The sequence below is a fragment of the Trichomycterus rosablanca genome, chromosome 8 (assembly GCF_030014385.1).
Source record: "Trichomycterus rosablanca isolate fTriRos1 chromosome 8, fTriRos1.hap1, whole genome shotgun sequence".
NCBI lineage: Eukaryota > Metazoa > Chordata > Actinopteri > Siluriformes > Trichomycteridae > Trichomycterus > Trichomycterus rosablanca.
The window spans coordinates 17,154,702-17,169,667 of record NC_085995.1 but is presented as its reverse complement, the minus strand read 5'-3'; the positions used below and the strand labels follow the sequence as shown (position 1 = coordinate 17,169,667).

General features: G+C 41.3%; 1 protein-coding gene across 5 annotated transcripts in view; it reads right to left on the bottom strand.

The window, feature by feature from the left end:
• fbxo38 (F-box protein 38) overlaps positions 1-14,966 on the bottom strand; it is an 87,557-nt gene that overhangs the window by 17,475 nt on the left and 55,116 nt on the right. For all 5 annotated transcript variants that reach the window (XR_010013497.1, XR_010013498.1, XM_063000535.1 and 2 more), the window contains exon 9: positions 11,841-12,011. Coding sequence is in view for 3 of the 5 variants with exons in the window: in XM_063000535.1 (XP_062856605.1) it covers positions 11,841-12,011 (171 nt within the window). In the remaining 2 variants the exon portion in view is untranslated. The remainder of the gene's footprint in view (positions 1-11,840; positions 12,012-14,966) is intronic.

Below are 14,966 nucleotides of genomic sequence, written 5' to 3'. Positions count from 1 at the left end.
GGGACTAAACAGCTGTGTAGCCTTAAGAAAACCACTTGTCAGTGAGGCTAACCGGCAAAAACGGCTTCAATTTGCAAGGGAGCATAAAGATTGGACTCTGGAGCAATGGAAGGTGGTCATGTGGTCTGAAGAGTCCAGATTTACCCTGTTCCAGGGTGATGGGCGCATCAGGGTAAGAAGAGAGGTGGCTGAAGTGATGCACCCATCATGCCTAGTGCCTACCGTACAAGCCTGTGGGGGCAGTGCTATGATCTGGGGTTGCTGCAGTTGGTCAGGTCTAGGTTCAGCAATGTTATGTGCCCAAAGAATGAGGTCAGCTGACTACCTGAATATACTGAACGACCAGGTTATTCCATCAATGGATTTTTTCTTCCCTGATGGCACAGGCATATTCCAAGATGACAATGCCAGGATTCATCGGGCTCAAATTGTAGAAGAGTGGTTCAGGGAGCATGAGACATCATTTTCACACATGGATTGGCCACCATAGAGTCCAGACCTGAACCCCATTGAGAATTTTTGGGATGTGCTGGAGAAGACTTTGCGCAGTGGTCCAAATCTCCCATCATCAATACAAGATCTTGGGGAAAAATTAATGCAACTCTGGACAGAAATAAATGTTGTGACATTGCAGAAGCTTGTGGAAATGATGCCACAGCAAATGCGTGCCGTAATCAAAGCTAAAGGCGGTCCAACAAAATATTAGAGTGTGTGACCTTTTTTTTTGGCCAGGCAGTGTATGATTGCCTAGCACCACAATATATTATGCTCCCATAATCAAGACAAGATTTGATTACTGTTCTGTAAGCTGTCAATAGTGCTTCGCTGTCTGCTCTGATTTATTGTGTGGTACAGAGAAGAGTTTATTGTCCATTATAAGGCCCAAAAATCTGGTCTCCTTCACTACCTGTATGGGGTCTCTTTAGATGTAGTTCTCCACAACATGAACTCAACCACTCACCTCACTGCCCCCCCAAACCCCCACCTCCCCCTGGCTGCACTCGCCAAGTCATTTTTATTATATTACAATTTTTTCGTTAAGTAAAACTACAAAAACTAAAACTGTGCATTAAAAATGCCTGAGGCAGAAATTTGAACTTGAAGTGTAACGTCCGAGTGACTTTTAGTTAATTCTGTTCAGCCATCAGCATGTGCAATTTGTTGAGGGGGCCCAACTTTTTTTTTTTTGTAACTGGGGCCCATGAGCTCCTAGTTACACCACTGGTGTTGCATCTAGAAATGGTTCTTGCAATAAAAATGGGCATAAGTGTTAAAATTTTGCTTAATTATTAGTTTGTGATTAATTGCAATTAATGTGGCTCTTTAATCGCGATTAATCTCGATTAAAATTTTTAATCGCATTGCAGCCCTAATATACTGTATATATACGTATATATACAGTGTATCACAAAAGTGAGTACACCCCTCACATTTCTGCAAATATTTCATTATATCTTTTCATGGGACAACACTATAGACATGAAACTTGGATATAACTTAGAGTAGTCAGTGTACAGCTTGTATAGCAGTGTAGATTTACTGTCTTCTGAAAATAACTCAACACACAGCCATTAATGTCTAAATAGCTGGCAACATACAGTGTATCACAAAAGTGAGTACACCCCTCACATTTCTGCAGATATTTAAGTATATCTTTTCATGGGACAACACTGACAAAATGACACTTTGACACAATGAAAAGTAGTCTGTGTGCAGCTTATATAACAGTGTAAATTTATTCTTCCCTCAAAATAACTCAATATACAGCCATTAATGTCTAAACCACCGGCAACAAAAGTGAGTACACCCCTTAGTGAAAGTTCCTGAAGTGTCAATATTTTGTGTGGCCACCATTATTTCCCAGAACTGCCTTAACTCTCCTGGGCATGGAGTTTACCAGAGCTTCACAGGTTGCCACTGGAATGCTTTTCCACTCCTCCATGACGATATCACGGAGCTGGTGGATATTCGAGACTTTGCGCTCCTCCACCTTCCGCTTGAGGATGCCCCAAAGATGTTCTATTGGGTTTAGGTCTGGAGACATGCTTGGCCAGTCCATCACCTTTACCCTCAGCCTCTTCAATAAAGCAGTGGTCGTCTTAGAGGTGTGTTTGGGGTCATTATCATGCTGGAACACTGCCCTGCGACCCAGTTTCCGGAGGGAGGGGATCATGCTCTGCTTCAGTATTTCACAGTACATATTGGAGTTCATGTGTCCCTCAATGAAATGTAACTCCCCAACACCTGCTGCACTCATGCAGCCCCAGACCATGGCATTCCCACCACCATGCTTGACTGTAGGCATGACACACTTATCTTTGTACTCCTCAACTGATTGCCGCCACACATGCTTGAGACCATCTGAACCAAACAAATTAATCTTGGTCTCATCAGACCATAGGACATGGTTCCAGTAATCCATGTCCTTTGTTGACATGTCTTCAGCAAACTGTTTGCGGGCTTTCTTGTGTAGAGACTTCAGAAGAGGCTTCCTTCTGGGGTGACAGCCATGCAGACCAATTTGATGTAGTGTGCGGCGTATGGTCTGAGCACTGACAGGCTGACCCCCCACCTTTTCAATCTCTGCAGCAATGCTGACAGCACTCCTGCGTCTATCTTTCAAAGACAGCAGTTGGATGTGACGCTGAGCACGTGCACTCAGCTTCTTTGGATGACCAACGCAAGGTCTGTTCTGAGTGGACCCTGCTCTTTTAAAATGCTGGATGATCTTGGCCACTGTGCTGCAGCTCAGTTTCAGGGTGTTGGCAATCTTCTTGTAGCCTTGGCCATCTTCATGTAGCGCAACAATTCGTCTTTTAAGATCCTCAGAGAGTTCTTTGCCATGAGGTGCCATGTTGGAACTTTCAGTGACCAGTATGAGAGAGTGTGAGAGCTGTACTACTAAATTGAACACACCTGCTCCCTATGCACACCTGAGACCTAGTAACACTAACAAATCACATGACATTTTGGAGGGAAAATGACAAGCAGTGCTCAATTTGGACATTTAGGGGTGTAGTCTCTTAGGGGTGTACTCACTTTTGTTGCCGGTGGTTTAGACATTAATGGCTGTATATTGAGTTATTTTGAGGGAAGAATAAATTTACACTGTTATATAAGCTGCACACAGACTACTTTTCATTGTGTCAAAGTGTCATTTTGTCAGTGTTGTCCCATGAAAAGATATACTTAAATATCTGCAGAAATGTGAGGGGTGTACTCACTTTTGTGATACACTGTAAGTGAGTACACCCCACAGTGAACATGTCCAAATGTGTCGTTGTCCCTCCCTGGTGTCATGTGTCAAGGTCCCAGGTGTAAATGGGGAGCAGGGCTGTTAAATTTGGTGTTTTGGGTACAATTCTCTCATACTGGCCACTAGTTATTCAACATGGCACCTCATGGCAAAGAACTCTCTGAGGATGTGAGAAATAGAATTGTTGCTCTCCACAAAGATGGCCTGGGCTATAAGAAGATTGCTAACACCCTGAAACTGAGCTACAGCATGGTGGCCAAGGTCATACAGCGGTTTTCCAGGACAGGTTCAACTCGGAACAGGCTTCGCCAGGGTCGACCAAAGAAGTTGAGTCCACGTGTTCGGCGTCATATCCAGAGGTTGGCTTTAAAAAATAGACACATGAGTGCTGCCAGCATTGCTGCAGAGGTTGAAGACGTGGGAGGTCAGCCTGTCAGTGCTCAGACCATACGCCGCACACTGCACCAACTCGGTCTGCATGGTCGTCATCCCAGAAGGAAGCTGACGCACAAGAAAGCCCGCAAACAGTTTGCTGAAGACAAGCAGTCCAAGAACATGGATTACTGGAATGCCCTGTGGTCTGACGAGACCAAGATAAACTTGTTTGGCTCAGATGGTGTCCAGCATGTGTGGCGGCGCCCTGGTGAGAAGTACCAAGACAACTGTATCTTGCCTACAGTCAAGCATGGTGGTGGTAGCATCATGGTCTTGGGCTGCATGAGTGTTGCTGGCACTGGGGAGCTGCAGTTCATTGAGGGAAACATGAATTCCAACATGTACTGTGACATTCTGAAACAGAGCATGATCCCCTCCCTTCGAAAACTGTTTTCCAACAGGATAACGACCCCAAACACAACCTCCAAGATGACAACTGCCTTGCTGAGGAAGCTGAAGGTAAAGGTGATGGACTAAACCCAATTGAGCACCTGTGGCGCATCCTCAAGTGGAAGGTGGAGGAGTTCAAGGTGTCTAACATCCACCAGCTCCGTGATGTCATCATGGAGGAGTGGAAGAGGATTCCAGTAGCAACCTGTGCAGCTCTGGTGAATTCCATGCCCAGGAGGGTTAAGGCAGTGCTGGATAATAATGGTGGTCACACAAAATATTGACACTTTGGGCACAATTTGGACATGTTCACTGTGGGGTGTACTCACTTATGTTGCCAGCCATTTAGACATTAATGGCTGTGTGTTGAGTTATTTTCAGAAGACAGTAAATCTACACTGCTATACAAGTTGTAAACTGACTACTCTAAGTTATATCCAAGTTTTATTTCTGTAGTGTTGTCCCATGAAAAGATTAAAATATTAGATAAAATATTTGCAGAAATGTGAGGGGTGTACTCACTTTTGTGATACACTGTATATATATATATATATATATATATATACACACATATACAGGGGTTGGACAAAATAACTGAAACACCTGGTTTTAGACCACAATAATTTATTAGTATGGTGTAGTGCCTCCTTTTGCGGCCAATACAGCATCAATTCGTCTTGGAAATGACATATACAAGTCCTGCACAGTGGTCAGAGGGATTTTAAGCCATTCTTCTTGCAGGATAGTGGCCAGGTCACTACGTGATGCTGGTGGAGGAAAACGTTTCCTGACTCGCTTCTCCAAAACACCCCAAAGTGGCTCAATAATATTTAGATCTGGTGACTGTGCAGGCCATGGGAGATGTTCAATTTCACTTTCATGTTCATCAAACCAATCTTTCACCAGTCTTGCTGTGTGTATTGGTGCATTGTCATCCTGATACACGGCACCGCCATTGGATGCACATGGTCCTCCAGAATGGTTCGGTAGTCCTTGGCAGTGACGCGCCCATCTAGCACAAGTATTGGGCCAAGGGAATGCCATGATATGGCAGCCCAAACCATCACTGATCCACCCCCATGCTTCACTCTGGGCATGCAACAGTCTGGGTGGTACGCTTCTTTGGGGCTTCTCCACACCGTAACTCTCCCGGATGTGGGGAAAACAGTAAAGGTGGACTCATCAGAGAACAATACATGTTTCACATTGTCCACAGCCCAAGATTTGCGCTCCTTGCACCATTGAAACCGACGTTTGGCATTGGCACGAGTGACCAAAGGTTTGGCTATAGCAGCCCGGCCGTGTATATTGACCCTGTGGAGCTCCCGACGGACAGTTCTGGTGGAAACAGGAGAGTTGAGGTGCACATTTAATTCTGCCGTGATTTGGGCAGCCGTGGTTTTATGTTTTTTGGATACAATCCGGGTTAGCACCCGAACATCCCTTTCAGACAGCTTCCTCTTGCGTCCACAGTTAATCCTGTTGGATGTGGTTTGTCCTTCTTGGTGGTATGCTGACATTACCCTGGATACCGTGGCTCTTGATACATCACAAAGACTTGCTGTCTTGGTCACAGATGCGCCAGCAAGACGTGCACCAACAATTTGTCCTCTTTTGAACTCTGGTATGTGACCCATAATGTTGTGTGCATTGCAATATTTTGAGCAAAACTGTGCTCTTACCCTGCTAATTGAACCTTCACACTCTGCTCTCACTGGTGCAATGTGCAATTAATGAAGATTGGCCACCAGACTGGTCCAATTTAGCCATGAAACCTCCCACACTAAAATGACAGGTGTTTCAGTTATTTTGTCCAACCCCTGTATATATAGTCTATAAAGACTATATATACAGTATATAGTCTTCTGCATTTGCAAATATATTTTATGTGAACAATTCTATTCTGTTCCAGCAAAGCTGAGGCTCTGTGTTTAGGTTTTTAATGCATAATGCCTGAAATTGGCTCCAGTTTGCTTTTTTTAATTCAGGTTTTGTGTTTTGGGTTAAGATTGCAGTTTGGTGATTGCAGTTTCCCTATATGACTATAGGTAAGCAATCACTCCCATGCTGATCATTCCATACTTTTTACTGGAGGTCTATTAGTAGTTCTGGCTTGCACAATGTTAGATCTAGGGCAGAATATGAGCCGAGATACAGTACTGTGCAAAAGCTTTAGGCAGGTGTAGAATAAATTATGCACAGTAAAAATGCTTTTTAAAAATACCTGTGTTAATAGTTGTTTATAATTGTTAATAGTTGTTTATAATTGTTTTTGTCAGTTAACAAAATGTAAAAATCTAAAATCAATATCTGGTGTGACCACCCTTTGCCTTTAAGGGGCAACTTTAAAGAACATAGATGCAGTGATTGGCCAAGGAAATTTAGCGCAGCAAATCAGATGATGTACAGTACTGCCATCACCTCAGAACTAACAAAAACCAGTGGAATCTAGGTATACCTATCTACTGTTTGAAGAAGTCTGTTTGAAGTGGTCTTCATGGAAGAACTGCAGCAAAAAGGCCATACCTTCAATGTGGAAACAAGGCTAAGTGGCTTAACTATGCATGAAAACATAAGAACTGTGATGCAGAAAAAGGGCAGCAGGAGCTCCGGAATATTTATTTTATTTATTAGGATTTATATGTTTTCACACCTTGGCTACATTCATGACAGGACAGGTAACCACTGGTTACACAAGATTCAGTTCAAGTCTTTAATGTCAAACACAGTCATGGACAATTTTTTATCTCCAATTCACCTCACTGGCATGTCTTTGGACAATGGAAGGAACCGGTTTCCTCCGAGCTCCCGGAGAAAAACCCACGCAAACGCGAGGAGTACATGCCAACTCCACACAGAAAGGACCCGGACTACTCCACCTCAGAATCGAACACAGGACCCCTTCTTGGTGTGAGGAAGCAGTGCTACCCACTGAGCCGCCCTGCTCTGGAATAATCAATATTTGAAATATTGGGCTGTAACAGAAGGCAGTTTGAACGCAGGCGGACACGCAGGCGGACGCGCAGAAGTGGAAAGCGTCAAACTCTGACAGCGCGGACTTCGCACACCGCTACCCAGCATCCACATGACAAACCTTCGCTCTTTAGTAAATAAAATGGACGAACTTTCACTGTTAAACTGTACCAACAAGGTACTCTCTGCTGTACTGTGCTTCACTGAGACTTGGCTCACTGATTCCGTCCCGGACATCGTGCTCCACCTGCACGGCTTTCATCTCCACCGAGCCAACATGCGACATGGCGCTTTCCGGCAAGAAAAAAGGCGGTGGAATTTGCTTATATATCAACCAAGGCTGGTGTACAGATGTCACAGTGTTAATGAAAACATGCAGCCCTAATCTGGAATCACTTTTCTTGAACTGTAGACCATTTTATTGTCCACGGGAATTTTCTGTTGTGCTTTTTGGTGTTTACATTCCACCTCAAGCATGCGCGCGCGAGGCACTGAGCGCTCTTGCTAATCAGATCCTCAGCGCGGAGCACAAACACACAGACTCTGTTGTCATCATTTCAGGGGACTTTACCAGAGCAAAACTTAACAACAAACTACCTAAATACAGACAGCATGTTACATGCCCCACCAGGGAGAGCAACATTTCAGATCACTGCTACACTGTATTTAAAGGTGATTATCGCTCTGTCCCCCGTACATGACTGGGACTATCTGACCACTGTTTAGTTCATCTTCTCCCAACCTACAGACAGAAGCTCAAGTGTGCCAAACCTGTAGTCAGCACGGTGAAGAAATGGACTAATGAGGCTAAAGAAAGGCTTCAGGGCTGCATGGAATTAACAGACTGGTGTGTGTTCGTTGATGCCACAAGCAGCCTGGATGAATACACAGATACGGTGACCTCTTACATCAGCTTTTGTGAAGACATCTGTGTTCCCACCAGGACTCGCATTAAATATAGTAATGACAAGCCCTGGTTTAATGCCAAATTGAAACAGCTGCGCCGGTCCAGGGAGGTAGCGTATAGAAGTGGGGATCGGACACTGTACAACCAGGCAAGGAACACCCTAACCAAAGAAATCAAGGCTGCAATGAAGAACTACTCCAACAAGTTAAGCAGCATGATGTCCACAAATGCGCCTTCAAACGCCTGGAAGTGTCTGCAGAACATCACCAGCTACAAAAGGCCATCTACACAGACAATGGGAGATCATCAGCTGGTCGACGACCTTAACAGCTTCTACTGCAGGTTTAAAAAGCCCAGCAACGAGGACCCATCCAACACCACTTCACACCCTGACTATCAGCCACTCATCCAGCCTGCCCTGAAGATCTGCGAGGAAGACGTGCTTAGACCTTTTAAAAAAAAGTCAAGAAGGCCCTGGGCCCTGGGCCCTGATGGAATCTCTCCCTCCTGCCTGAGGACCTGTGCAGACCAGCTTGCATCTGTCTTCACAAAGATCTTCAACAGATCACTGTAGCTGTGTGTTGTTCCTGCTTGAAACGCTCTCCAATAATACCCATTCCCAAAAAGGCAACCACCACAGGACTGAATGACTACAGACCTGTTGCTTTGACCTCTGTGGTCATGAAATCCTTTGAAAGACTGGTTTTCAACCATCTCAAGGAAATCATGGACCCCCTGCAATTTGCATATCGGGCCAAAAGGTCGGTGTATGATGCAGTGAACATGGGTCTCCACTTTATCCTCCAACACTTTGATCATCCAGGAACTTATGCAAGAATTCTGTTTCTGGACTTCAGCTCAGCCTTCAACACAATTATTCCAGGACAATTACACAGCAAACTGACTGAACTCAGTGTACCAGCCTCCACCTGCCAGTGGATAACTGACTTCCTTACTGGCAGAAAACAGCAGGTGAGGCTGGGAAAGTTTACTTCAGGGACCCGAACAATCAGCACGGGTGCCCCACAGGGTTGTGTACTCGCCCCACTGCTCTTCTCGCTGTACACAAATGACTGTACCTCTACGGGCTCCTCTGTTAAAATCCTGAAGTTTGCAGATGACACTACAGTCATTGGTCTCATCAGTGACAGTGACAACTATCTCCAAGGACCTGAAGTGGGACAGCAACATCAACTCCATCATCAAGAGCAGAGGATGTACTTTCTGTACCAACTGAGGAAGTTCAACCTACCCCAAAAGCTGATGGTGCAGTTCTACACAGCCATCATAGAGTCTGTCATCACCACATCCATCACAGTGTGGGGCAGCCCAGCCACCAAACATGACACCAGCGCATCATCAGGTCTGCAGAGAGGACCATTGGTGTAAAGCTGCCCACACTGCTGGACCTGCAGGAAGCGCACAGGGAAAATCATCATTGACCCGTCTCACCCTGGCCATAACCTGCTTCGGCGCCTTCCATCAGGCTGACGCTTCAGCCACATAAAGACCAGAACAACCAGGCTACAAAGAACTCCATTGTGCTCATGAACAATTGAACACTACAGAACTGTTAATCTTTGGGACACTTGCTCATCTACAAATTACCTATTTAACTTATATAATGACTCGCAACCCTGCTTACACTAGTCTTTCACATTCATTTCATTTCTTATTTATATATAGTATATATCTATAGTTTTTATACTGCACAGAACTCTGCACCTTTAACCCATAATGTGAATTACACATGCTAATTGTTTACAGGTATGATTGTGTGAAGTGTGTGTTAGAGAGAGAGTATGTGTGTATGTAAGACCTTATTGTATTTATCGTGCACTGCTATCATCTCTATAACCAAAGTCAAATTCCTTGTATGTGTGGGCATACTTGGCCAATAAAGTCTGATTCTGATTTGTGTGGTCACAACAAATATTGATTTAGATTTCTCCTTTGTTCATTCACTTTGCATGTTAATTGACAAAAATAAACTATTTTTTTCTATTCCATTTTTCTATTATTCTCTTTTCGATTCTATTTTATTTTATTTCTTTTTTTGAAAGTATTCTTACTTAGCAGCTTTTTTCTCCACAACTGCCTAAAACGTTTGCACAATACTGTATGTATGCGAGTTATTGTTTACAAGACATGGTCTCCTTTTTATAATAAATTCCTGTATTACTCTACCTCTTTTGTTTATGTGGCTGCTTTGCCATGGAGGGTTGCATCCAGCAAAGAGGGTTTTTTATTCATATATAATATTTTTTATAATGTTTTTTAATCATTTTTATTCATGTATAGATGATATCTTGTCCGATTAGTAGGGCTGTACTTTCAGAAGGGTGCTGTATATTTGCTCTATGGTTTTATATTACATATGCTTTTGTGACAGAGGTATTCGGTGTAACAAGTGTTGCTTGTACTGATGGTATCAATATTTTTAGCTCAATAACGTTTAAGAAATAATTTTACAGAAGGCTACTGGCACTAGTTCTGATACCAAGAGTTGTAAATCTGCAATGTTCGCTCTAATTCCGCTGCAATTCCATTATTCAAATCACATTTTCTAAAAATTTGGGAAGTTTTGTAAAATGCAATAAAAAGAAGAATCTGTGATTTGTTAATTCTCTTCAATTTTTACGTAAGAAAAATAGAAACAAAAGATTTCCAGTGTTTTCACAGATCAGCTTCACTGTATTTGGTAAACAGAAACACATTCAGAATTTAATGCCTGCAACAAAGTTAAAAAAAGTTAGGACAAAGGCAAAATAAGAGTGAAAAATGTATAGAATATTCAAGTTACATTATTCCACTATAGGCAGGTAAATTGGAAAAAATTCTGATTAAGTATAAAAGGAGGATCCACCAAGGGATCAGTCTTTACGATCAATGATAGGTTATGGTTCACCACTTTGGCAACTCTCTCCTAAGGTTTGGCACAATCAGTTCAAAAAGAATATTTCTTGAAGAAATATTGCAAATAATTTAGTTTTTCACCATCTACTCTTTATAATAAAATGAAAAGATTCAGAGAATCTGGAGAGAGCTCAGTCTGTGTAGGGCAAAGATGAAAACCACTGTTGAATGTGGTTTAGATGGCACTACTCAGATGGCACTACATAAAAAACCATCACGTCACTGAGAAAAATATAGTCACATGGCTTGTTTGAAATTGTACATTTAGACTCCACTTTCATGTCAGGAAAGTAGTTAAAATGCAAATCAGGGGAAAAAGCATATTCTTCTATCTAATCACCAATGTAAGCATCAGGGTTTTGCCACAGCCATCTCAGTTTTCTAACCTAAACCCCATTGAAGATGAGATAAAGAGGACAGTTTTGGAAAAAAAAGCAGTTTAATTAAAGGTTAGAGACTGAGCTAGCTAATACAATGAGCATGGTTACATTTAGATTATTAAACAAAGTTTGGGGGGCAGTTTTATCAGTTGATTTAGTTAACACACACAAGCATGCATACACATGTACGTGGGCACACAAAAAAACTTGAGTGAAGCTGCAGACTCTAGCTAGCTCTTCTAATCTAAAAAGAGCAATATTTTATATATTAGAAACGTATGTTTAATAATAGAAATTTGAAAATAATTATGAATACATTTAATGTTCTTTACAACTCCTATTTCAAAAATGGTACAGTAAGTAAAGTGCAAATAACAAAAAAGTATAATGTGAACTATGTGACAGACATTCATACAAGTTAAAACAGCACAGGTATATACACAAAATATAAACAAGCCAGGACCTGAGGTTCTTTCCTTCAGGCATATCCTTTGATCACATGGTTCAACTATTGTATTTTAATGTGATCTTCTGATATTCCTAATTTTTAAACTAAGCAAACTAAAAATGGCAAAAAAAATACCTGTAATCCAGCTGTGTGAGTTGTGAAGATGTGGGCAGTTGTAAATTGAAAGATACTTGATGGAGGGAAATACTTCATTAACAGCCTTTATTCCAATATCTGTAATAATTCCTGGATTCTCAATTACATCAGCAAGGCCGTATCTCACCAATTCTGTATGACTTAATTTACCTACGAGAAGAAAAAAATGGGAATGGGAAAAGGCTACTTTTGACTGGTATCAGGGACGCTATGAAGTGGATTTAAAAAGAGTTTCGCCCCCCTTGGTTTTATGCCCCCTTTGTTATGGATTTCACTTTAAACATTTAACCCATAAATGCACACTTAATCACCTGTATTCATAATCTGAAAATACAAGCTTTTCCAAATATTAAAAAAAAGAAAAACTAAATTGCAATCAATTGCTAAGTAAGTATTAGTTTATGTGTGCGCTGGAGTAAATTTTACAGTTCCTAAATTTGGCTGCATCAATTTCCCCTCAATTCTTGTCTGTCCCTGTCATTATTTTAAATTATGGCAATGCCTTGCCACAATCTGGATCGTGGGACCTTGCCTTATGTCCTGAAAATGCAGTGTAAATTTTAGGCTCTTATAGACGCAGATGTGTTTACCAAATTTAATTTACTAGACAGAGTTTGTAAACACCAACCAAATTCTAGACACAACTAAAGGAAAAGGTGGGTCAGTCAGTCTGTCTGTCTAAAGGTATTTGCTCGTCACCCACTGCACTTGAGCTGTATGTCATAAATGGATGGGTGGACACTCACCTTCAGAATTTTTTAAAAGAGAAGAATTTATGGTCCATCAAATATGATAACTTATTAAGAAACTATAAAAGCAAATCAGCCCCTGACCATCACCATGCTGTATGATGTTTTTATGGATGAATGCGGTGTTGGCATTACACCAGATGTAGCAGGACACATGCCTTCCAAAAAGTGTAACCTTTGACTCATCAGTCCACAGAATATTATCCAAAAAGCCTTGAAGGTTATGTAGAAGTTTTTGCCAATTGCAAGACAAACTTTTGTTAATTTCAGTCAGCAGTGGTTTGCGCTTTCCTGCCTTTTTTGCTCAGTGTCCCTTTTATTGTGGAATCATGTACATTAATCCTTAGTGAGGCAAGTAAGGCCTGTAGTTCTTTAGATGTGCTTTATTTTAATAATCTTCATATGAGTTCATGTGCCTCTGTCTTTAATTTGTTTTGTGGACAGGCTTAACCATATTTTTAGAGCATACAAAACGGTAAGTAAAAAGAGCAAATTTGTCGGTTGGCAAGGTAAGCTGGTGTATGAGATAAAAGCTAGTGCTACAAATGTAAGACATACTGTATATGATCCTGTATAAATAGTTTTTGATAAATTGTTAAAATGCTGTTTTATAAATCTAACAAAAAGATTATTGGGTGATCTGTTCTCATGGACTCAAGAGCTTGCATGTAGGATTTATAGAGGGACGTTGTATAGGGAGTCTGATGGCCAAGAGGAGTGCATGAGCCTCTGCTGTGAATATTGATGAGGGAGACGGTTACTATTACAGTGGCCGTTGGTGAAAAACGAGGCACCCACATGGGTCTCTGTTTTTGATTCGTTCGTAAAAATAAAGCTGTGTTTTGGAAAACTAAGTCTTTTGTGTTGTATAAAGACAGGTAGTCAAGTGGTGACAGTCTGTTTCGAGGACTTTGCTACATTAAGTATTACGTTCGGTTTCCTCAGAGTCCAGGGAGAAGGCAAGAGGGGGCTCGGGATATTTAAAGTGGTCAGTATGTGGCCAATTCGCAGGCCAAGGGGTCTAATAAGGTGGGGTCTGGCATCGTAGAGATGAGCAAGTGAGTCACCAAATATGGCTTGATACGTGGGATTATTTTTGTTATCCTGAATTTTGAGGGCTGTTTGAATCAACTGTTTAGCTTTGCTTCACTTTTGCTGTTCAGCAGTGTTTTTTCCTGCAAATTTGTTTGGTTGTGGATACTTAAATTTTACTCACTGTATAACATGACAGGAGGGACAGTAAGCCATTTTACATATTTGCAGTACTTAGAACAGCTTTCAAAGATCACTAAAACAATTCAGCTAGAACACATCACACAAGAACAAGGCCCCTACTCCTAGACAAGTCTGAGTAAAAGTTTGAATTTAAAGTAAATTTAAAATGTCTTAAATGGATATAACATCTATTTCTACTCATGACTCTATACTTATAATCCTTAAACACAAAAAAAGTTTAGTTTTTTTTTAGATTAATTAAAAATTACAGTAGTGTGCAAAATCATTTTAGGCAAAAGTGGAAAAATGCTACCAAGTAAGAAAGCTAATGTTAATAGTTTACCAAAAAAATTGATGCTGTTTTAAAGACAAAGTCAGGGATTTCAGAGCAGACTGAAGTTTAAAGCTTCTCTTGAAGAAGCTCAAAGAAACGGGCAACGTTGAGGACCGTAAATGCAGTTTTTCTTTTGTTCATTCACTTTGCATTTTGTTAACTGACAAAACTATTAACATTATAAACTATTAACATTAATTTTGAAAGCAAGCTTTTTCCACACATGCCTAAAACCTTTGCACAGTAAAAGCATAAATTCACCGAATCATTTAGACTCTTTGCTGTGGTACAAAAGGTGTAGAGTCTTTTCTTGTTGTTAATTAAATTGATTAGACATGATTACACTGCACTGACAGGACAAAAACCTATCCATAAAAGATTTGGCTGTGGATTGGCTGTGCACAGCAGATCAAAAATCTTAAAATAGAAAAAGCTGGGCACTATCTTTGTAGAGAAGGCTGTCCAATCAAATTGGGCATCTGGGCATAATGACCCACTGTCAGAGCGGTTTAAAAGAATCCACTTGTCAGTCTAAAAAGCTTCAGAAGTCCTGAGCAGGGATAAGAGGATCCATTGGAGACAACCATCTCTGCAGCACTAAATCAGGTTTTTACAGCAGAATGGCAGGACAAAAGCCTTTGTTACATGACAGGTATACAAAGACATGTAAAGAAGTCAATATGAAAGAAAATATTTTCTGTTTTAATGAGACAAAAATATAACTCTTTGGGGAAAAAAACATTATGTCTGACAAGACAAAAAAGGCACTGCACTTTACCTGGCTAATAACATCCATAAGGTGGAACA